This window comes from Ammodytes marinus, assembly GCF_949987685.1.
Source record: "Ammodytes marinus genome assembly, chromosome: 12".
Taxonomy (NCBI): domain Eukaryota; kingdom Metazoa; phylum Chordata; class Actinopteri; order Uranoscopiformes; family Ammodytidae; genus Ammodytes; species Ammodytes marinus.
In genome coordinates, this window is record NC_137216.1 from 5,911,985 (window position 1) to 5,937,840 (window position 25,856).

A 25,856-nucleotide genomic window follows, 5' to 3' on the forward strand; every position below is an offset into this window, starting at 1 on the left:
GCTTTTGGCCATCAAGCTTGCCCTGGAGGAGTGGCGTCACTGGCTGGAGGGGTCCACGGTGCCGTTCCTGGTCTGGACAGATCACAAAAACCTCGAATACATCCGCACTGCCAAGCGCGTCAACTCCAGACAATCCCGCTGGGCCTTGTTTTTCACCAGGTTCAACTTCACCCTGTCATACCGCCCAGGTTCACGTAATACCAAGCCGGATGCTCTTTCCCGCCAGTTCCAGAAGGAGGACGCCCCTTCCCAGGAACCTGCCCCCATCCTGCCTGATCCCTGTATCATAGCTGCTTTGACTTGGGATGTCGAGGAAGAGGTTCAAGAGGCAATCCGTGACCATCCCGGCCCCAGTGCATGCCCTGATGACCGTCTCTTCGTCCCTGAGAACTTAAGATCCCGGGTCATACAGTGGGGACACAACTCCCGCCTTGCCTGCCATCCGGGTTCAGCCCGCACTTGCCATCTCCTTGCCCAGCGCTTTTGGTGGCCCTCCTTGAGAAGGGACGTCAGAGAATTTGTCCGTGCTTGCCCCACCTGCAACCAGAACAAATCCTCCAATCAGCCACCCGCTGGATTACTCCAGCCTCTGCCGGTGCCCTCACGACCCTGGTCCCACGTCTCCCTGGACTTTGTAACAGGCCTGCCCCCATCGGATGGTATGACTGTCATTCTCACTGTGGTTGACCGGTTCAGCAAGATGGCGCACTTCATTCCCCTCCCGAAACTGCCATCTGCTAGAGAGACAGCCCAGAGTGTTGTAGATCATGTCTTCCGTCTACACGGGCTGCCCAAGGACGTGGTCTCAGACCGAGGCCCACAATTCACCTCTACATTCTGGAAGGAGTTCTGCCATCTTCTAGGGGCCACAGTAAGTCTCACATCTGGGTTTCATCCCCAGTCCAATGGTCAGTCAGAGCGGGCGAACCAGGAACTGGAGAAGGCGCTCCGTTGCATGGCTTCCCGTAAGCCCCAGACTTGGGCGCAACAATTGACATGGGTAGAGTACGCCCACAACTCCCTCACCTGTTCTGCCACCGGTATGTCTCCATTCCAGTGTGTATATGGCTACCAGCCCCCTCTGTTCCCCAGCCAGGAAGGAAAGGTTTCCTGCCCGTCTGCCCTCGCCCATGCTCGCCGGTGCCGCCGCACCTGGTCACAAGCCCGTGCCACACTACTCAAGTCAGTAACCAGCTATGCCACTGGGGCTAACCGTCGGAGGACACCAGCACCCACTTACTGTGTTGGCCAGAAGGTGTGGCTGTCAGCCAAGGACCTGCCGCTGAGGGTGGAATCACGTAAGCTAGCACCTCGGTTCCTCGGCCCATTCCCTATCCAGAGGATCATCAGTCCTACCGCAGTCCGGCTCCAGTTGCCAGCTTCCATGAAGGTGCACCCCACTTTCCATGTTTCAAGAGTCAAACCAGTGCATGTAAGCCCACTGGTCCCAGCGGCCCCTCCTCCTCCTCCTCCTCGCCTCATTGACGGTGGGCTGGTGTACACCGTTCGACGCCTGCTTCAGTCCAGACGGAGGGGTAGGGGCCTCCAGTATCTCGTCGACTGGGAGGGCTATGGGCCTGAAGAGAGAATCTGGGTGCCGTCCAGTCGAATTGTGGACCGGACTCTTATCGCCGACTTCCACCGTCTGCACCCGGACCAGCCTGCCATCCGTCGGGGTCGTCCTAAGGGGTCCCGTCGCTCCTCCTGCCCAGTTCCTGACCCTGCCCTGGCCCCTGATGGCACCTCTCAGGCCCCCTCGGAGGATGAGGCCAGGGAATCTGACCGCTCAGAGGAGTTCTGACCCTCCGCCCGCCCTGTTTGACGTTTTTTGGGGACTTCTGGGGCCGTCCCTTAAGGGGGGGGTTCTGTCAGGAGCTTCTCCCTCTGCCCTGTTAACAGCACTAATTGCTGCCGCTCCACTCTGCTCAGCCACACCTGTATCCACTCCTGCCCTAATTAACCTGCCAGCTGCACTGCATTCCCTGCTCATTACCCTCTGTATATAAACCCTGGCTTTCAGTCACTCCTTGTCGGATCGTCTGCTAACCAGCACCAGTTACTCTGCCTGTTTCCTTACGCTTCTGACTCCTATCTGCAATACCGGACCTGCTCTTCTCGTTCTCTGAACATGCTCATACACTCCCTTTCCCCCAATCCTTTAATAAACTGTTGAACGTGACGCTATTGTGGTCCTCGCCTTGTTTGGGTCTGACAAAAAGGGAGGGTTTGTGTCCTGATGTGTGACTGCCACACAGCTGTAGGGATGCGTCACGTACATATGCACGTAAACACGGGCATGATAAAGTTGACTGTTAAGTGCTTGTTTCAGGATACGTGTTTTCAAATGCAAGCCGTGTCTCAGCCTGAATATTTTATTGAGGTAATCAGTGCAGTCCGAGGCTTGTAATGTAATCGCTCGCTATCATGTCTGTCCCAGCTTGCTGCTATAGGCTATTTAGCCTAGCTGCTATGTCTCCTCTCGTATGTTCAAAGTAACTTCCCCAACAGCCAACACAACTGGGTGAGCTTAGCGAATATATGGAGAGAAAAAAATCGGGTCTGTGATGCAAATCAAATGAAAGCGAGCCAAAGAAGGCTGCACGCGGCGAGACAAAATACACATAAAAGTCCCGGAGAGTTGTTGAGAATCAAGGGGAGAATAATCAACAGAATGAAGCCGGCAGACGGTAGTCTCTGGCCAATCAGCGGCCGGCCGTCTGCCGACGTCACCTTTTAGCTCGACTCAGCTCGCTTGGACCCTAGAGCAAGGCGATACTAAAAAAGCAGCCGCTAGCAGGTACCAGGTACCATGAAATTGCGGTGGAAACGCCAAAAATGCGAGTTGAGTCGAGTCGAGTCGAGCTGATACCATGCGGTGGAAAAGCGCCATAAGAAGCTAGGATACGGTTCAAAATCACTGCAACCTCACAATATGTAAGGTTGTGGTAAAGTTTGATCTCCAAAATCTAATCAGTTCACCCTTGAGTCCAGGTCTAAATTTGTACTAATCCTTCAATGCATTCTTAAAATATTGTGCTCACCAAGATTCAAGGTCACAGTGACCTTGAACTTTGACCTCCAAAATCGAATCAATTCATCAACCAGTCCAAATGTGAATTGTCTGTGCCAAATCTGAAGAAAATCCCGCAATGCATTTTTTGGGATTATGCTAGTTTTTAGGTATTGAGGTTAAAATGTACGAATAATTAGGGCCGTGGCCTCTTGAGTGACAGCAGCCGCCCGCTGGCCCTCACTTAGCCTCGGAGGTATACGTCAGCTAGATGGGTGTATCTACCTCCACCCAACGTCACATCAATGCCCTTTTTCGGTAAGAGGAAATGAGGCGGAGTACAAATCTGACAAGACGGCGACGCACATAGGCCAGGACGATTGGATGCAGTTGGAATAACTGAGGTCAGCCCGGATCTATTTTATATAATATATAATGGGGTGGACTTGTGTGCAAAGTTTGACGAGAATCCCTTAAACTATTCACGAGATATCACGTTCACAATAATGGCCCGGGCGGACGGACAACCCGTAAACACAATGCCTCCTGCCTTCTTAAAAATGCAGACCGTGCACCCCATCTCCCATGGCACAGCCTCAGCTGAAAGCAACAAGTTCTTTGATATGTGTCGGAATGAGAATCAATCAAGAAGAACCTCATATCTGGTCTCCTGCTGCAAAATGAAACTCTATCACCCGCCCCATTGTGTCTACAGCATTTGGTAAATGATTCAAAAACTCTGTCAATCATTTCTCCATCGTTCCCTAGTCACTTTCTTAGCTTTACCTCTATACAGCTCGGGCCACTGCAATCACACTTCTAATGTTACAATCCCTGACGACTGACGGACCAGGCTTATTTTTCTAAGAGTGCCTCTGCGCAGTTGTGATTCCTCTTCAGCAATGCAGATCGTGCCAACAACTCGGGGAAAAATAATAGAGCCATCATTATTATTCTTTCAGATGGGAGCTCTCTATATGTTTAACAGTCTTACGTTCCTCCTGTACGCACCCACTCTCTTTCCTCCCTAGATATCCTTGGCAGGGAGATGGATTTTCTCCGTGGTTGAGATGTTTTTGTCATATGCCAGTTGAGACTTCCTCTTTGGCACGTGATGGGACTTTCCTACACTATATCTATTTTAATGCTTTTTTTCGCTGGATTGTTTATCATAATGGAAATACTATATGAATGAAAAAAACATTTGTTGGACAGACCTCTGTTATCTGAGGCATGGAATCATAATATTTATTTGTGTGTTTTTTGCTCTCTTGACACAAAGGATTTCATACCTTCATAAATGAATTGTAATATGAAAAATATTTTCAAGAGTGTCCATTCAATTGTCTATGGGTTTTTTATCTAGACACACGGTGAGTGACTCAAAGAGTTTACAAAGTCTACGCATCGCCAAATATGGGACAAGTGTGTCGGACTGGTGGTGCCCTTTACTTGCCCCTGCCCCTCAGACAGCCTTAATAAGACACAGCTGAAAAATATATCATAATTAGGATAAATTGCTTGAACTATTTTGAAAAAATAATTACTCCAAATAATTCCTAGTAAAACCACAAAAACTTGCTTAATAAATGAAATTGTTTGAACTTCAAATAATCTTCTTGGTATTAAATAGTTTTGATTTTAATGTCTAATACAATATACATTTTATTCTAGTATTTTATTCATCTTTCTACAGCTTGACACATGGTTTACAAAGGATTAGTTTGATCATATTAGATCTAGCTATCTGCTACAACGATCTGTGATGAATATGTTAACAGCACAGGGACTTGTCACTTTTCTCCTTTCATTAAGGGGAAGGATGAGTCCCGTCATAGAGGTAGAACATCTGTCAGCGGAGGGGAAGCATTCATCTGCACAGAAGAAAGAAGAAGAGATAATTGGATTATCAGATAATCACCCGTTTACTGACAGGGTGACACATTAGAGATGCACGCTTTGTTTTGTCTCCCTTCGTCTCTGAGCATTCAACAACTTATTCAACCCTCTGTGTCCAATGGGCTCTATCCCCGATCCGGCCATATACCCTATCCACCACTCCACAGACAGAGGCTTGTCCTGAGTGTGAATGTCCTAAGTGACAGCGTTTCTTTAACGGCCTCTAAAGCCAATCCAGATCCAGAGAGTCCACTCAAAACCCTGAGCAGAAGAAATGCTTCTTTCATTTTGGAGTTGGGAATGTGCAACACTCTCGCTGTCCAGAACAACAGGGATCGGGACAAAGAAGAGATGGAGACAAACTGGTGCACAACAAAAGCTAGCAGCTGGTCTTTAAGGGCCGGTGTGTCCACAGGCATCTCTCTGCCGTGACCTAAGACGCCCTTTAGTGCCTGTTAAGACCATCTCCTGAGTATCGAGGCCTGTCTGTGTGTGTGTGTGTGTGTGTGTGTGTGTGTGTGTGTGTGTGTGTGTCTCCATGGACCTGATGGTGTTTTGTTCCATGGAAGTGGAGTCGCAGGAGGAGCGTATATTCACATCTGGTTTCAGCGAGACTGTCCCCAACGAAACCTCCAGGCTGCACAACAAAATGATCACGGCTAGAAATCATGCAAATGCCAGTCGACCACTGTCAGAGTTATGTGTTTGGATAGATTCGAAAAAATGTGAGCTCCAGAAATGGAGAAATAACCTTGCAATTAAGATGTTTTGATTGAAAATAACTGTAAGGCATTGTGTATATTGATGTGTTATTTTAAATGAGATTAAATCCATGCAACATACATTGTTTTAAGTGTTGAGTTTTTCACTTGATTTACGACATTATTAACCTATTTTTCAGGTTTTCCCTCTTCAACTCAAACTCAAGCTCCACAGGTGTAACTGCTATGAGTGGGACAACTCGCTCTGTGAAAACAGTTGTATTATGTCTTCAGAAGCTTGGTAAGGTGATGATGTTATTGGGGTTATCCTAGTTTTGGCCTCGAATTAAAAAATAAACAAGAGAAAAACTGTTAAAAACTGGTGGAGTGGAGTTTGAAGGATGTGGACATTTATGAGGCAAGCAGGGTCTAATGAAAGACCGTATGACATTGCATGAGGGGGAAATGCAGAATCCAGGGTTTCAGGTGAATGCAACGTATGGGGAATAAAAAGTCGGGATAGGCCGGCCTCAGTTGCTTCAAATTTGAGCATTCTTTCTGGAATGCTCCTTTAAATTAAATTGTGTATCCTTCGTTGATCATAGAGAACATCTACTTTCCATCATCTTTTCAGAGGTGAAACAAAACATACCTTGCGTTCCGAATCGCATACTTTCTACTATTTAGTATGGTAGAAAAAAGATTTAGGATGTCCCGATTCTTGTGGCCAGATTTAGGATGGTTAGAAGTACCCCAGATGTGTTGAAAACAGCATCCTATTTGGGCAATTCTGACCCGTAATCCAGTGCGCATGTGAAGTGACGTCACATCGACGGAGCCTCCATATGAAAACAAACAGGGATGCGACGGATATAAAAGCAAGAGGCAAGATCAAGGCGCGATGTTATGATGAAATTAATGAGTAAAAGTATGTCCCAATTGTAGCATACTGCATCCTAAATAGATATTTTTTATCGTCAGATGTAGTATGTACTGTAGATTAGAAAAAAGAAAGAGTATGCGATTCGGAACGCAGGGATAGTTGCCATCATACTATAGATGTTTGAGTGGCTTTGGTACATTCTGCCAGAATCCACCAAATCAATTGGTCGTGACCAGCTCAATTTAATTTGTTTGTAAGATGTTGTTGTCTCTCAAGACTTTTCTGTCATGGAAATAACTTTTCATTTGAACCTATTGGACCCAAAAGTTGACATGGTCTTTTCTATGTGTTGAGTCAGTTCCATTGTCCTTGAGCTCAGGAACTGTGCTTAAAAAAACAGTTTTTGACACTAAACTCCCTCTTCTGCAGTCAGCTGATTGTATTGCCATGTGGTAACTGGCCTCTGCAGGTGTCACCACTGATGATGGTAGTCCACACATTCCTACAGATCAGTGCTCTCCCATAGGCTCTGCCTGTAACACATTCCAAGCTTACAGACACACAACCACAACAGTCTCATAATGAATGCACACATTGGGATGAATGAATATTATAGTGGAGTACAGGGAAAGCTTATGATGTGTTGTCCACGCTTTCACTGCACACACATAAAGTCATAATATCTAAATACCACCTGCTGTCATGCAGTGTGTACACACCCGTAAACTGATGTGTTTTTATCAAGCTCCATTTTTTAATCAGATCCAGCTCTAAGCTCTCTGCTCCAGGGGGAGGGAGAGGGGTGGTGCGCCCAGAGGGGTGTTTGCTTAAGGCCCTACTTTACGAGCATGATGCTTTTACCAGACCAGACCCGGGTCTGAATGCAGACAGGAATGGGCGCGGAGCCAGTGAGCTGCTACTTGACTTTAAGCATCAAAATCAAAAATTCATTTCTTTGGCAGGTTTTGCAGTATAGTACCTTGAGTTTTGTCTTATTGTGGCACACGTCACACACACGACTATATACCAGCCCAGGAATACACATCAAGCATGTGTTGTTGCTCCAAAGATGCAACAACGTCTTACTACACCCCAAATACACAAATACTTCATATGCAAGAGAGACTGGCATGCAATCAGGCAAAGGCATTTCCTGCATTATTTCGCTGCAGTTGACTCGAGTGGCCCTTTGAAGCCGGGTGCATACTGTTCATTGTGCTGATGCTGACTGAGTGTAGCTAGCTTACCTTTAAAGGTAAAGGCCTGAGGCTATCTGAATCCACGATCTGTGGTCAAGGGCAACTGGTGTTCTGAGCTATCGCTTCAATGTGCCGTGACTGTCTGATGGCTCAGTCCCAGTGCCGATCAAAGAGCGGTTTGTGGCCGGCGCTGAAGATTACACTTGGGCCGCTATGAGAGAATAGCAGCCAAGACAGATCCCAGAGGCTTTACACAAGCAAGATGTGTATCAGTCTGGTACCCAAACAAACAAGATGTGCGTCACTGACTGAACACAGCCCTGAAATGTTAATTGTTGTGTTTCTTTTTCTGCATTGGTGGCTGTTGAGTGGACTATCTTGTGTCTGCTGTGCTGTACACGGATTTCACTGTGTGTGTGTGTGTGTGTGTGTGTGTGTGTGTGTGTGTGTGTGTGTGTGTGTGTGTGTGTGTGTGTGTGTGTGTGTGTGTGTGTGTGTGTGTGTGTGTGTGTGTGAGAGAGAGAGAGAGAGAGAGAGAGAGAGAGAGAGAGAGATATATTGTGAAAGTTTTAGAGAAATAGACAAATGAAATAAAGATGGAGACATAGCAGCAGCATGACTGGAAAGCCTTTTGGCACTAACTGTTCAGCAACAGCTCAATCATTTATAGGAAATGACACAAGCCAGCCGTGTGAGTCAACACTCTAAACCCCAAACCCCACAATATGTGACTGATTCAAAATCATACCATTTATAAGGACATGAAAGAGCAGGTGTGGATCAAATCTGATGTCCGTTTGATTTGCCGTTCCATTAACATCCTTGTTTTCCACACAGTAACACCCAGATGGGAATTAACTTGAAACTCGCGGACTTAATTGGGAGCATTTTGGCCTCGCGCAGCGTCCAAGGCGCACTTGACTTCCCCCTGCGCTGTCCGGTACTGTGAGGCTGGAACGGGATTTTACAGCCCACACTTTGAAGCATGCGTGTCAATAAATGAGTTCACCACAGACAAACTGACAGCTACTGAGAAGAATACAAATAAATGGTGTATATAGAAGTTAAATGTACCTACCCATGTTTAGCTACCAAACAGCTCAGGGGGGAGTTTATCATTCTTATTGTACTTTTTTACTAATTTATTTCAGGTTTTCTAAAGGCTTGCTTTCGTTCGTTCTGTTCAAACCCTTCAGCCCTCTTGAATTGCCTTATAAACACTCAGGCGGATCTGAATGTGACAGGCGCGTCTCAAACCAAACCCGGACCGTCAGCTGGGAGAAGGATGCGGCTGACACACGGCAGAAGGTCCTGACAAGGCCCTGTATGCCTCTTAAAGCAACAGCAGGCAGTTTGCTCTTCTTCAGTGTAATTAGGAAGCCCGATAAACAGTAGAGACATGCGCACTGCTGAGACAATCTGCGTTTGTTTTATCACTAGGCACATATAGTCTGCTTCATTAGTGGCCCCTGAGTTTTGATACCTTTAAAAAAAATCTTTCTGTTTTTTTGCGAATGAGGTTTTTGCACTTGTTCCTGAATTATTCTAATTGTACAGAATTAGGACAAAACTGGGTACATAACCTTTTTGTTTTAACCAGGGCCTTTATGGGTTCAAATGTGACGTTTTAAAGGTGTGATTTAATTTGTAATCTCTGGGTTTAACCCTATAGACCTACACGAGCACTCACACACAACAACACACCTTCCTTGTGGGGCAAGTGTCCAATTCATACCAGGTCCCACTCAGTGAAAACACAGTTTAACCAGCTCCGTGCCAAAGAGAGCCCTGTGATTAAACAGCCATTTAAAAGTAATAGAATGTTTTACCTCCATTCGTGGTAACACAACTATTAGAGGACATCCGGTATTAGGCGTGTTAAGAAAGTATTTTTTTTTAAATTCGAGATCAGCCATTATAAACACTACGTACACATTTTCTTGTCCGTGCGTTATTAATACGCTGCGCACGGTTTTATTGACTCTAGTGTAGAGTTAAAACAAGATGCCGGGCTCGATAACAATGCCGCCATTTAATCAGGATGTTGTCCTTTCAGATTTCACTCTCGTGGGTTAATTGAGCAGCGGGAGGGAAAATGGTTAGAGCAACACTGGAACTCCCGGTTCATTAACTATTTGTAACTCGATCCTTTTTGGAAAAATAGGAGCGTAGCTTTGATGCGTTTCCTGAAACAAATACCTCGGTCCCTGCAGGGAAATCAAACTCACCGAAGAAGAATGCCGACAGGGATTATGTGGGCCTTTTACGATTATCATTGACTGTAATATAAGCAAACAACTTGTCCGTGCGGCGTGCGTCATCTTCAAAACACATTCATTTAATACTGGATTTCTCTCTCAATATGATCTGCGCACATCTGCAAATATTTAGGACGAATCAATAATTCCAAACGCCGTATTACACTTGGACACGTCGAGCACCTCCAGCAAACAAGCATGAACTGGGATAACAAATGCAGGAAGGTTGTTTTTTTATTGAGGTAAATGGAGTCAGTCACCGGGTATGACAGAAAAATAATTATTCAAGAAAATAATAATAGCTACACATTTCCTGACGCAGAGCAGACATTCATAACACTTCAGAATGAATTAAAATGCAGTTGTCTCCGTCACCTCTGCGGCTTAAATGAGTTACAACAAGCTTCACCTGTCCCAGTGTTAGTCGTCTGGGTGAAATCAGCTGCTTACAGCCAAAGGGCCTCATACATACCACCCTGCGTTTACTGCAACAAACAGATTCCCTTCAAATTAGCATCCTGGAGGACTTGGTCAAATCAAAAGCACGTGTTAGCAAACACAACAGCCTTCTTGAATTAAAGTTCATCCCCGCGCTGCCCTCCGTGCAACCTTCGAAGAAAAGAACGGGCTTATTTGATTAACCCCCTGGGTAATTACAGTGTGCAGCGTCCTCTCCATGGTTTGCCATTTAAGTCAGTCATATCATTTGCGAATTACGATCGTATTAATGTGGCCACTAGACCCAAATGATGTGGGATGAGTTGTGGTGACACTGCTGGAATATTTTACATCTCGTACTGATGTAGGTCTTTTCGGTGTCTGACATCAGTGCGTAAAGATATGTCTAGACCAGAATAAACCCAACGGCAAAAAGGAGAAGAACACGCTCCCTTACCATTAGGATCTCGTTACGTTTTCGCTCTAACAAAGAGCTTTCATGTGTTTCTGACAGTAGTGTTTGTTGAGCTTTAAGAGATAAAAACAGTCCCATTCAGAGGCCACCGGGGTTTGCATGGCCCGCTGCGTCATAATGCCCGGCACAAGCCCTCCAATGACTGCGACACAGCTGAGTGTTTATTGTCAATATTAGCGGGACTACTTGGGGGGGAAGTTTATAATTGGACACGTGTTTCGCCCGCTTTCTTTCTTTTTGTCGTTTTGGAGATCAACTGATTCCTTTGTCATTCGTTTTTTTAAAGCAATGAAAGATCCATAAGGAGGGGGTAAAGTGTCCTTAAGAGCAGCCCTTTCAGCCTTTAGAATTGGCCAGAGCAACCCGCTGAGAAACATGGAGGCCCTGGAAGTATTTAACCCAGGAGATGTGCCAATGGGTCTGTCACACACTCACACACACACACACAGCAGAGATGCAGGCAAGTGCAGGTAGGAAGTTAGCAGTGTATTAACGAACCCCCTGCGCTCTGTTGTCTGCCTTGCGAGACTGCCAACACTCCTGTGTGCTGTCTGGGGGTAATTATAGTAATACAAATCATTTAATTTTACTTTTCAAAATATGGAGGACGTCCCTTTTGACTTCGACCAGGATGGCACCCAGGATTTTGCATTCTGGGGACAGATGGACCAAAACTTCCAGTTCCAGACCCAGCTGGACACCTTCCTGCTGGACTACAGCACGGCCGCCGGCCAGCTCTCGCCCTGGTCCTCTTTCGGCAGTCAGTCCATCTTCCCGGATGCACAGCTGACCTTCACCGACCTCGACGTGCAGTCTCCGGGGGAGGGCATGTGCGCCGATGGGGATGGGGATGGTTCCTCCATAGACGAACCCATGGAGGAGGGGCAGCATAGGCCGCGGCGGCTGGGGGCCCATCATCAGCCATACAAGGTGCAGCGGCACGCCGCCAACATCCGGGAGAGGAAGAGGATGCTGAGCATCAACTCGGCCTTCGAGGAGCTGCGCTGCCACGTGCCGACGTTTCCCTACGAGAAGCGGCTGTCTAAGATAGACACTCTGCGGCTGGCCATCGCCTACATCGCCCTGCTGAGAGAGATCCTCATGTCGGGCTGCGACCCTAAATCCTACGTAGACGAGTGCATGAAGAACGGCTACAAAAACCAGACCAACGCCATCTGGAACACAAGTGGTGAGCTGATCGCCGTCATTTGCCCATAATGAGATTGTTATTAACTGATGATTGAGTCACACGTCGCAGATCACAGAAATGTTAACTATAAAAGTTACTTTACCGATTTGAAAGCTGTTCACATGAAGTTAAATCAAACATCATCAATGATCAAGCCATTATTGGCTCTATAGTCTTGACTCATTAGGATATTGCTTTGATTTTAGATTGTTCTGAACATCGGAGAATACCTTTTCTCACTAGCACATTTTACACATCTATAGAAAAAAATTACATTACATTTTTTTTTACTTTTCTATTTTTTTTCAATGAATCCACATCTAAATAAAAATAAGCATTGAATGGAACAGTGTGTAGTCATACACCTAAAAGTACCTGATACATTAAAAGCTTTAATGAAGTCTTTGCTGATTAGAAAACAATATGCCCCAGCCATTATCATATTATAACAGAGAACATAAACACTATTTTGCCCAAGTCATATGGGCTACCATGAAAACACAGTGGAATGATCCATTTTCAGTCTCCATCTTTGTTTCTATAAGACCTACAGAGAGGCTTATAATGGCTCATTTAAACCTAATCGTTTTTCAGTGTCCAGAAAGAAAGGACTGTTGTTATTCACAGACAGTAATCCCGCTGTATTGACATAAAGCAAATGCCATTTTAAGCAGCTTGCTGTGTGTCTGCTGCACACTCTTATCCCCAGGTGTGTTCCCTAGGCATTTGCCCTTAAATGGGCCTCATTTCACCAAAACACAAGAACCTGTATTCTTGCTTTTTAACGAATTCCGTGGGAATCTGCTCCCAAGCCTCTTTATGGGGCTTTTTGAGCAGTAAGTGTGTGAGTGTGCGTCCCTGTCCTTTAGCCCCAGACCCAGGACTTGTTAAACAGTCATTAAAATGTATCAAAACTTATGTGTTTGCACTGCTTTTGTCTCCCTCTGCCCCTCCCCAGACCTGACAGCACGCCTCTCTTGGATAAAGTGGGATTAACAGGAGAGAGAGATGGGGCACCCCGGGTGTGGAGAATGCAGTTGAGGAGGGCATTTTTGTCCCTCCCTCTTTTCTCTCTCTCTCTCTCTCTCTCTCTCTCTCCGGCCGATCGACATCTTGCAAACTTCTCACCGAGTCACACACCTCAGAGGCTTTTTTCTCAACCTCCATCCACTCCTTGGTTCCTCCCTGGCTTTGAATATTCTAATTTATTGTTTGACTGGTAATTGAGAGCCATTGTTTCACGGGCTGGGGAGGGGAGAGAGAGAGGGTTGGCATTGTTTTAGCCCAAATAGATGGCACTTGGAAAGAGAGATTGGGGCACACACTGGCATGAGACTGAATGGACTTCCTAAGGGCTCATACTTCTGCAAGCATGCAGCGCTGAAGTGTTTTCCCGGGACTCTGGCTCATTAGCCTGCTGCTGCTGCTGCGAGGCGATGTGTTAAACAAGAGCCTTGATCATGTAAATGAGACAATGGGCGTGAGAAGCAGCATCACTGCAATGTGTTTTAGCATGTCAGGTGCTGTTTCCAAAAAGATGGTTATAATGCTCGTCGTGCACTGTTTGTTCAACATCTATCATCGGCTGTTTTACTTATTTATTTATAATTATTGCCTATTTATGAAAAAAATACCTGTGCTACTTTTTTTTGGATGTTTATTTATTTATTTATTTATTTATTTATTTATGTATTGTTCTGTGACTCAAATGAGACAGTTGTGTTTTATTGTTTTTTACAGCACGTTTACAATTGAAAGTGTCATTTTCTTCAGAATGGATCGGAGAAAAAAAAAGAAAAAGCAACCCTTTCTATGTTAATTCAATGTATTTAAGAGTTATCTCTACACAAGATCATAAAAACAACCTCTCCCTCCCTCCCTTCTCCGGTCCAGTTCCTTCTTGTTTCTTTGAATTGAGATCTTAAAAGTCTGCTGGGCTAAAACCTTCAGGTCCCTGAGTTAGCTTTGTAGATTACTCAACATTACATCATTGGAATGGACATTTCTATTCATGCCACATGACTGAGTTTAACCATTTTCTTATGACACACAAACCTGTAAATTCAGTCAACACTTTTAGGACAGTGAGTGCAGGTGGAGAGCATGCCTGTGCTCACCACATGACCCCTGATCTGAGACCAGTGTTACAGGTGTCATTCACACTACTGCTGCTCCTAACAGCATGAGGGATGGGATGCTGGTGCTAGTCGAGCTGGCCCCTCAAAGCCTGTGTTAAACATACGGCTAAGGATTTCCATGTAGAAGTTAAGGAGGAAATAAGTGAAATGAGAAATGTGTAGCAGTGTGGTTCTAATGATCTTATGGTTCTTTTTTAAAATAGCTTGGAATGCCTATAACTTTATGGTGGTGTCACAAAAACAACAGCTACACGTGGCTGGCAACATCACGAAGCTTAAGGGGAAATTGAATTGAAAAAGAAAACATTGTGGGGTTAGTACAGTCAGTACAGTTAAAAAGTAAATGCTACAATTTCGTTTTCAATGCAAGGTATGGGAGTAAGGACACTATACTGATCAAGTCAATTATTTGAGTCACTCATTTGTAATGACAAGAATCAGTTCTGTAAAGAAGTAGAATAAATCATTGTTTTTGTGTTAACTTGCCAGTTAGGGCCACCTGGCTAACGAGAAAAGAGTCTCACCCTGCGTTCCAAATGACATACTCTTTCTTTTTACTATGTTAGCTGTTCATTAAAGATGTGTAGTTTGAATGCAGCATGCCACATTGCTTATTGATCCATCACATTGCTTGTTGTTCTCTCTTGGCAGCTCATGTCGAAGTGTGTCGTAACTTCTGTTGTGCACAGGATTATGGGTCGGAACAGCCAAAAAATCCTGCTGGTTAGCACTCTGCAAAATACAACATGAAGTAGTAGGAACTCTGTGTACTTTTTGGCACCCTGGCATTCAATATTATGTATTGGGACATCTTAAATCTTTTTTTTTTCATACTAAATTGCATGGAAGTATTGGTACACATGGTGAGTGTGTGTATAGCCATGTTAGCCATGTTAGCAGTCCCATGAGGCTGTACTTAAAGGGATAGTTCATTATTTTGGAAGTGGGGTTGTATGAGGTTCTTATGCATAGTTAGTCTGCTACCTTAGGGAGATGGCGGTCAGCAAAGTCATTCTAAGGAGTTTTAGGGAGACTTAACTGTAGCAGAATCATTGTACTGTTGCAGAGGGGGCCAGCCGAAAAATGTTATTCTGCCATAGATGCTTACCTAAAAAATAAATATCCGTTCACTAAATGTAGGATTTTTCACTGCTGATCGATACGTGAAACTCTGTTGTCGGGGCAGCGCAGCGTATAAGTATGCAAATCAGCAATTAAAAAATCCTAAATTTATCGTACAACTGAACAGTTATTACAATTTCTAGACAAAGTGTAATACAAAAAGTATGTCTCTTAATTTGAAGATTAATCTGGTAAAAAAGTATGAGGATATCTATAAAGGAAAAAAAATCACCACGTAGTGTGATACTAGTGTAACGTGTTGTGGTCATTTTCAGGACTTTCACCCCGGATAGAGATTTTGTCACACATCCCACATTGTTCACTGGGGTCATATTAGTCTATAACAGTTGAGATATTCTCCGCTAAATGAGGCGCATACAAATCTTACCCAGGACCTAGACTAAACGTGACGTCTCTCCCAAACATTTTTATAATGAAAACACTGACCACCATCTCCATAAGGTAACAGACTTACTATGCATACCTCATACAACCACACTTCAAAAATACTGAACTGTCCCTTTAATGCTAAATGCTAACATCAACCTGCTAATATGACCGAGCTAATATGACTGATATGTTGAGCAGGCATACTGTTTCCCATGCTCACCATCTTAGTTTAGTCTAAAACAAAGTTTAAATGAGGCCGAATGTCATTTTTTTTTTATATTTGGTATAAAAAACTAAGTATTGGACAAATAAAGGGTCGTGCTAGATGAAAGATGAAATATTTTTCTTCATCTGTCTAATTTCTAATCACCCTGTGCTTTTCTCTGCACAGTCCATGCTGCTCGGAGCGTTGTAGTCAGATGTGTAAAACCGGTGGAGGGAGTCAACAGCAAAGCCATTCTTCTTTGGTGCTGCTAATATAGCCCCTGGGAAACAATTAAGAAGCAACCCAGTTATGAGATCTACACCTCAGAGTGTAGCTTATGGGCCATGTAAAGCTGATTAAGGTCTGGAATGGAGGGTTTTGGTCACAGTGAATTAAAATGAGCCCTTGGTTTAATCTGGAGAGAAAATTAATGAGAATTGAAACTTTATTCCGTGGCATTACTTGCAATTGTGTGCTTGGAACAACAGTTCATGTATTTCTTAGTTTCGGATTAAATAAACTTCAAAGTGTTCAGCAAATGGGGTGAGAAAATGAATTGAAGAAATGGATTTTTTGTGGAGAAAAAGTTATACAATCTCCATTTGAGTGTTGAAACACTAAAGTGATCCACTGTTCTTACAGGTGCAACAGATGTAGGCTATGTACTGTGCACCTGTTTGATGTAAGTGCACACAAGAGACCCCCGCATTGAGTAGGAAACAGGTTTATGTGGCTGCGCTGGAAGACACAATTTAATAGAAAACACACGAAATATCATTTAGAACTGAGTTTTAAACACACAATTTGGACCTTTAGAAGTTGTTGTTTGAGCCCCTTCCTTTTAGTGAGGTAGCAATCACCAAACTGCAAGTGACCTCTGTGACATTCTGATGCTGAGTTCAGTGACCCCTGAGTCCCCCTGGTGGTATTGATTGGCTCAATCTAATTAGGGATTTCTTCATGTATTCTTTTTTTTATGTCATTATTCATATTCAAATTGAGCATCACTGTAAAAATGATAACACTCCTCTGTATTTTAATATTATACAAATATTTATAATCATTTGAATGATTTAAAAAAAATTGTTTTAATCAAAAACAACAGAGTACTTGATAAGCTAATGAAGCCAATGAGATGTGTTGTGAAAGCTCAGTAAAAGCCAGTACATTGTATAGCTATTATATTGATTGATTGATTGATTGATTGATTGATTGTCGTTATTTCGAACATGCAAGCAATAAAAAAAAAAGTTTAAATAGTAATAGACGAATAAATAAATAAAAATTAAAAAAATTAAAATAATAAAAAACAGACACACTTTCTACATATATAGCCATTATATTGTTTGAAGAAAACTCGAGGACCACAGTGCTTGAGTTTTGTTCAAGTTTTGTTGATTCAGACAAAGGGGGAACATTTGTGGAGGCCAGAATGAGTAAGAGTCTTCCAGCCTGTGAACTGCATCAGGCTGCTTTTCTGCGTCGAGATAGTTTATTGATTTAACATCCGGCAGACTTCAACTGACAAACACTGCGGGGCTTTTTTCTGCCATCGGGCGGCAGGTGTGTTTATCATGTTAGTGTAACTTTGGAGTCTGGGCCTTTGCACTTGTAAATATAATTAGTGCATCACATCCTGTTGGAAACAATGCAGCGGTCTGGGCGGAGCAGATCTGAAACAGCCACGTAGAAGGGTCAGGCATGTGTCAAATCAAAAAAAAAGGAAGAGATTTTGAACGTAGCATATTTATTAGATATACAGTCAATCACATGTCACATATCTTTGTGACTAACGGTGTATACAAACGTGTAAAAACACATGTTGGTTTTCTTTAGGATTACTCATTTGGAGGTTTTCTACAAGGCCTGAGTTCTTAGAATACAACTTGATCGATAAGAACAACTGAGTGTGATTTGGGGATGGCACAATGTGTTTTCAATCCAAAAGAACATTGTTTTAAAGGGACAATCCACTAGTGTATCAGAGGTACAATGTGGCAGTCTGGGGGTCACAGACAGTGAGAGAAAGACAAACATCCAGCGCCACAGCAACACTGTAAACTAGTCAGACCAAGTCCATGTGGTTGTGTGACCCCTCTGAAATGTCCCAGCAATCAGCTGCCACTGTAAACTAGCCCGGCTTACATAAAACAAGAGAGAATCGCTTCAGCCTGGTAGCAAAGGTCTTTTAATTATCAATAAAGTATCATCTAGGTTTTTCTTTTTGCCAAAGCTGCCATGCTCAATAGGTTGCATTTAAAAACTAAGCCCAGCTTTGTGCAGATATGTGTCTCAGTGTTGACTGTAGTTCTATGTTTTGTCAAATTATATTTCATTGCAACTGGCATAAAACAACAATAAGTGCTAACAATTAGTGTTAATAGCGAACGGTGACAGTGCATTCTTTAAAAAGCCTGAACCTGCAGTGGCTACAGTGTTTCTATTCCCTTTTCTTAGATGTGAGGTGACTGTAAATACAGAGTCAAAGCCATACCACACCAGATGATTGCTTTCAAATACCGCTGCTGTCCTTCATGATGCTTCAAGCTGACACTGTTTGAGTACTACGTTTCTTTCACATTTTGTAAAAAAAAAAAAAAAGGAAAAGTCCAAAGGATCAAATATCTATTTAACATCACTCCCATTGGTAGCCTGCTACTTGACAAGTTGCATTGAATCTCAGAGCATTGAAGTAAACTGTACTTTGCAGAGCCTAAATGGATATATACAGTATCTGTAACTGTTGAACAATGGCTGACACCTCATCTTGGGGCATCCAGAGGAACATTTTGCAAAACAGACAGACCCACGTAACAACACAAAGAACAAACATCCACCACGCAAATGCTGACTACCCAGAAGCCTCAGCACCATGGCGACCCGGTGTGTTGGCACTTTAATTGCTGTGAAAGTCTAGTTAAATAGCTCACCTGTTTTTCTCATCGCGGCTCCTCTTCACAGGAGCAGGCTGGCAGCCTCAGAGCTAATAACTCAGATCACAGCGTCTGAAAGAGAAAATGCGGTGTCGTGTTTACAGCCTGTCCCAGGGGGGGCGCATGCACTCAAGGGCCCTGAACAGTAGGGGGGCCACGCATTGGAAGCCGTCTCAGACGAGCGAACATGCAATCATTTCCTCCTCCGGATTAGAACGGCAGCCAGGACAAACACACCGTGAGGAGGGAAATAAACAGCATCAGCTTTTCTGGCACTGAGGTGTTAGCGGAGTGAGCTAGGACTTTAGGCTACCAGGGCATTATAATGAGACATCCATAATAACTTAAAGGTACAGTTAGTGATTCTGGCAAAATCAGTATCGTATCGACTCACGATCCGCTACCTGTCTGTACTGTGTGTGTGGAAAAAACAAACAAATCCAGTCTTACTGTAATACACATCCTACACTCTAACTACGATGGCCTCAGTATACAGTGGCCTGTAAAACCAAGGGTTACCCTTACATAACGCTTTACATTGCCCAGGCACATTACAGTCAGGTATGGACATTACAGGAGATATTCACTGATTTCGGCCTGCAGTGATTTTGACAACAAACGTTCTCCAGGATGGCTGACTCCACCTTCTATCAATGCTTCTACTAGTTTGGGGCCACACTTCTTGTCCTCAGTTTAAACCAACAGCTCACTTGATGCTGTTGGTGACACAGGTGACATTGAGGGAGGGGTGACGGTTGACTGTAAATGCCACCCCCCCGTGTTGACATCCGCTCATCTTCACCCTACTTGTCCCGAACCAATCAACAGAACAAACAACAGCCCTGTTTGCCCAGTCTTACTGCACTGCCTTCACCACCCCTCACCCCCCTCACACTGCCTTAGCTGGGTCTAACCTGGCTGTAGCCTGCCTGGGCCACCTGGCTGACACTGTGAACCTGGGCCAACCAGTCACGCTAACCTTGGCACCAGGGTCACAAGTGCAGCACTAATTACGCTGCGTTATTTGTGCAGGAGGCTGCCCCATCAGCACCCCAGTGCACAGCCTCCCCGTCATTTGTTCTGCAAATTTACCCTGACCCTATTTACGGGACCTAGCCCCCTCCCTCCTTCCCCCTCTTCCCTCTTGTATGGCCCGGTTAAAGTTCAGTTTCTGGAAGTAGAACACGCATAATGAATATAATTGTGTTGTAGCCAGCATAATTGCTCTGGCAACACTGTTTTTTGTAACTGTCAAGTCAATGAAGTGCATTTGAGTTGAGCACGGGTTGAATTTATGGTTTGTTACTTTGTTACGCCCGAGAGAGGCTTCTACTGGACAAAAGCTGATCAAATAAACAGCGCACGGATCTGCACCCTCCACCACTCCACCACCAATCAATGTGTGTATACATCTACAAGTATGCAGCTCAGGTGGGAGAGCAGGTCGCCCATTAATCATAAGGCTTGGTGGTTTGATCCAATACGTATTTGCACGTGTTGAAGTGTCCATGTGCTACACACACTAAACCTCAAGTTGATCCCAAAGTGTGTGTGTGTTTGTGTGTGCGTTTGCGTGTGTGTGTGTGTTCATGCGTGCATGTGTGTGTGTGTGTATGGGGAAGAAAAAGTCAAACAAATCTGTGAGATGAATGCAACAAATTGTAACATATATTTTCAAAATGTGTTTTTTATGTATTCATATTTTTCAGCAGTCAGTGCTTTTGAACTACGCTGCTTCACCTAACAGATACAGCATGTGCCTGAAGTGGACGCAGTACTGTATATCATGATCCCTGCTCTCTCATAGGGCATGAAGCCCATAGGAGAGCTGCACTTCAAAGCCTGGCGTGTTCATTGGATGGCCATAACTCTACAGGGCAGCAGGGCAGGTATTGAGCGTACAGGTTTGTGTGTGTGTGTGTGTGTGTGTATTCTGCCCTATTTCCCCCTCCACCTCCAGATATCAAAGCGAACTCTGACAGTGGGGGTCTCTGGCATCCCGGGCCCCTTTCCACACAGGAGACAAAGCATGGAGCAGCGAGCCTGCATCATATTAAACAAAGCCTAAATGCTTCAAGCTGTTACACACTCCCCAATGAAACCTTTATGAAAGGGCCCCTAATGCGATTTCAGAAACACCTTGTCATCAGCCCCGGAGCGGCCCAATGCAGAAGTGTGGATGTATGAATGAATGGGAACTGAAGAATGACTCTATGAGTGGAGGTGCCTATGGTTTTATTGCCCAATATGTACCCCTCACCGATATTGCCGGTTGTTTCATTCACCGTAGCGGCCTCGGCTAAATACAGGCCCTTAATAGGAACACTGCCTGTGTGACTGATCATGCTAAGTGCCTGTTGTGTTAATGCGTATAAGTGAAAGCCTGTGTCTGTACGCCTCTGCATGCTGATGAACTGGAATAACTGAATTCAAACTAGTTTTTACAAAGAAAGAAAACAATGTTTTATATGTTGTGATGATGGATACCATTGTTCCCTTGAAGTTGTGTGATCCTTTGTTTTGTTTTGTTTTTACATAAAGGCTGTGATGTTTTATTTTTCTTATTGCTATATTTGGATTTGCCATGGAGTCAGACATGCAAGTTCTGATTCAAAGCTGACGTGTGTGAGTCACATTTTCACAACTGTGCAATAAAACAGACAAAGCTTTTGTTTTTCTCAAACTCTGGGAATAGACCAACTTTTACTTGGTAAAAAAACAGGGCTAGAAAAAACGATTTATTTATTTTTTGAATTCTGGTGAATATTGCGTTATGAAACCGAGAAACAATACGTCATGGTGGTCAGAAGCAGAGGTGAAGTCACTCATGTTCTGTTGCTTGTCAAATCAGTTGAATAATGTTTTACTGTTTGGGGTTTTAATATTGTGAATAGTTTCATAGTATATACTCGACATGTACCCTTCTTTTTCAACAGGTGCCACCACACATTTGGCTACTGTGTTAAGCTAATGAGTGTGAAACCACCATGTCTAATTTTAAGACAAATGATTGGTTGTTTGAGTAACAATTTATATTTCTTATTCAAAAACACAATTCTCGCTGTCAATGTGTTGCAGGTCACGTCATCAGGTGTTCCTTGGCCACAGAAGTGGGTAGCAGTGGAGTTATGTAAATGGTTCCTCCTAATGGAAACAGTACAAGTAGCTTAAAAAGCGATTGCACTGCTGGTAATAGACAGTACCGCGCAATGAGAACCAGCTGGGCCTTTCCTCTGCGGAACATCTTTGGATCATCTTGAATCACTCGCTGACACTCACACACACACACACACACACACACACACACACACACACACACACACACACACACACACACACACACACACACACACACACACACACACACACACACACACACACACACACACACATGAATATGTTTGCACACAGGCCATGGCTTTAGATCCTCCTGCCAAGATCATTTGGGGTGAGCCTCACAAGTGTTTGGGAGAGGGGTTAAAGTCAAAGGTAACCCATGCTGGCAGCCATTGCACATGGACTGTAAAATTCCACTCATCGCAGCAGCTAACAAATCATCTCTTCCATAACTTCCCTCACACATTCATAACCCTCTCTGTCAGATCAAAGACTGGCGTATCACCGCGCCGTCCGTACACTTGGCCTCTTTCCTCTCTCTCTTTTCGTCTGCATCCTTTCTTTCTTCTTCTGCCCCGAGACCTGATTTTTATCTCTCAACACCTCTGGCTCTCACTTCTCGTCTCGTGAGCGCTGCTTTCTGTATTTACGAGCTCCATTCTGAGTCTGGAGACGGTGCATATAGGACCAGGGTGTGTTTTCACTGGTGTGCTGGACGGCAGGGAGGATCTGAGCTTATACACCCACCCATGTGGAGCTGCTTCTGGAGGTGTTGGACAAGACAGAGCTACGTCATCCTGCTCTCTGCTGAGTTACTGCCCAGGCTCATCTTTGATCTGAGAGGCCAGTCATCCCTCCTTCTCTCTCTCTCTCTCTCCCTCTTTCTACCACTCTCACTTCAGTTCTCCATCTTTGCCTCTCCCTTCATCTCTCTCTCTCTCTCTCTCTCTCTCTCTCTATCTCTCTCTCTCTCCCTCTCTCTCCCTCTCTCTCTCTCTCTCTCTCTCTCTCAGGAGGTTCTTAGGTGAGCCACAGGGACCAGGAATGCCTCTCTTCTCCAGAGAGTGTTGGGTGAGATATGAATCACTCCACAGGGGATAAAGGAGCAAATGAGTCAATAACTTCCTCTTATTGGTAGAACAGTTGATGTTTTCCAGGTCAAACACACTGTAAGAAATTTCCCTGTAAAAAAACATTAATCAACTGGCAGCAGGGTTGCCATTTTAATACTGTTAAATTAGCATTATTTTACTGTCACTAAAATTGACAGGATTATACTGTTAATGAAAAAAAGGGATGAACCTGGACTAAATGTTTGTTATGTTGTTTGCACCCTGAGTGAAGGGGATGTTATATTTCATTGGGCAGATGTGTTTCATTCCATATGTAAGTTTACTATGTCCCCTATTTGTTAAAATGCTAAACATAGACAGCAGCTTCTGTTTGTTACTTCAAGACACTTGTCACAATATATTAAGTTCAATGGAATGATTAATTTCTATTGTAAATTGTCTCCTGAGTTGAACTCGGGATCTTGCTTAAGATTTCCACAAACCGTTTGTTATAACCAAAAATAACGGTTAGTTCACACAGAAATGTTTTATTTAAACAAAATGCATAGTGAAGTAATGGAGTGAAACATCCCCTTTACTGAGGGTGCAAATAGCAACATACCAAACGTTTAGTCCATTGCAAGTCATTGTGGGAAAGGGGGCGTCTCTACAATACACTTTGTTGTGCTTACTTGATTTATCGAAGGCAATCCGTTTCCTTCATTCTACTGAGTAACTTCAGACTAACTTGGTTTAATTACGTTAACTGCACTTTCCATTTCCAAGTAAATATAACTCAACTTTAATTAAACTTAACCAGAGGATATAAAGTAAACAACACTTATTAGTTAAGATGTGGATGGATGAGGATTAATGAAGAAAACTGTATAAGCTTCACATGTGCAGGCAGCTCATGTCAAGTTGTCCCTTCTAAGTTTGATGGTAAATTAACAGCAAAGTTCAGTATTTTTGAAAAACATTACCGTTCCGTAACATAACAGCAAAGGACTGTCATTTAACAGACTGCCTTTTATATTAACAGTTAAATGCTGTTTTTATAAATAACAGGTTAATGCTGTTGAAATCCTGCTGTAAATTTACAGCAATTGTTTACAGTGCAGCTTTCAGAGACCTTGCTGAGATACACCTATGATCAGTTCGTTCAGGGTCTTGTTTGTTTTTAATATCTATTTATTTAGATTCAACTTGAGTGGGAACACTGTAAATATGTTACAGGTGTTACACCCCAAATAAGGAGTGAACTGAAAAATGCTGTGTAGGACAATGCTAGTTCAGCAAGACTGTGTGTTGATTGTTAAAGATCACCTTATGCGAGATGTTGTTTTTCATGTTTTTATCAAAATGACTATGGGGTCCCTTGTGTGTCTAGAGACTTCCAAAGTATGTGAAAAATACAAACTCTTTTTCTCCACATCCATGTAACCTGTGTTCAAAAACCCAATTCAGATATCTCTCCCCTTATGACATCATAAGTGGAGAAGCCACGCTCCCCCAATACCAACTAGCAGAGCACTACCTCAAGCACACCCCCAGATACCCCATAATCTAACTGGTAATTAGATTCAAACTGCCAGTTAGATTTAGGGTCAATCAGAGCAGACTGGGCTTGTTGTAAGAAGGGGCTTAAAGAGGCAGGCTCTAATATGTAATCAATTCAATTAAATATATAAATTAAAAAGTAGGAACAACTTGAAACCAGTATATTACACCGGGTGCCTCCCATGCCAACTTAGCATGAATGGCTGTTGATGGTTAGGTTTCAACCTCTCCACATTTCCTTTTCCACATCATTTTTTACAGTGTATTCTGCAGTAGAATATGATCGGGAAACAAATTCTAATCGGTTCGGGACGGGGGCAAGCTGTCATGCTCATCATCCTCTGCTTGTCTTTTTGAATAACAGCTTATCACAGACACAGGGGATGGAAAAGTGCTGGGGGGGAGGGCGGGTGGGGGCTTCTTGCTCTCTCTCTCTCTCTTCCTGCGCGGTGTGTGTGTGTGTATGTGGGGCCTATACAGGCGCTGTGCAGGATCAGCCTCTCACTCTGCAAGTCAGAATCCTTCTCCCCTGGGCATGGAGGCCTCCTGCAGCTGAGCGAGGGAGCAACAGGTCAGAGGGCATAATCAGGGAAAGTGTGTGTGTGTGTGTGTGTGTGTGTGTGTGTGTGTGTGTGTGTGTGTGTGTGTGTGTGTGTGTGTGTGTGTGTGTGTGTGTGAGAGAGAGAGAGAGAGAGAGAGAATGTGAATGTCCTCTATTTTATGCCATTGCCATGCACTTGCACATACTTCAGCATTGCTTTCATATTTGCACGTGTGAAACATTACCTGTTCTTACGATGAGGTCGTATGAACTAGACCGGCAAACTGTAACCACACTTGGACCCCGCACTGAGGCATGTCAGGGGGCTGAATGAAGAGCTCTGGCACTGGGTGAAAGCATTGTGACAGTCACCATTACCAGTGGAACCAAGAACACAAAGCAGACCAGGTGCTGCTATGGGGGAAAGGGAGCTCTTAAGGGGAAAGCAGGATATGTCCTATAATACCAAGTGAGTGTTCGTGGGTTAAAAACAATGTTGTGCAACTTTTAGGGGGGTGCTCGCTTCTGCCCCATTTACAGCGACAAGTCTCGCCGGGCAACTACAACACACATGGGCACATCCACACCAGATAGAGCGGTTTGATTATTTTGTAGATATTATTATTATTTTGTCTTGGTGAACTAAAGTCCATGCAACAGTGTGGATTAGCTACATTGCTTCCTATAACAAGAGGCAATTATTCAGTGAATGATAGACTCACATTAACAGTTGAGAACCTTGTTTC

General features: G+C 43.9%; 1 protein-coding gene across 1 annotated transcript; it reads left to right on the forward strand.

Annotated features, from left to right (window-relative positions):
- Positions 1-11,463: 11,463 nt before the first annotated feature.
- Positions 11,464-13,048, forward strand: LOC307258890 (uncharacterized protein; the record flags this gene model as incomplete). Its single annotated transcript, XM_080038555.1, has 2 exons — positions 11,464-12,052; positions 13,011-13,048. The coding sequence occupies 2 exons, from the start codon at positions 11,464-11,466 to the stop codon at positions 13,046-13,048; spliced, it is 627 nt and encodes a 208-aa protein (XP_079894681.1).
- Positions 13,049-25,856: the final 12,808 nt, after the last annotated feature.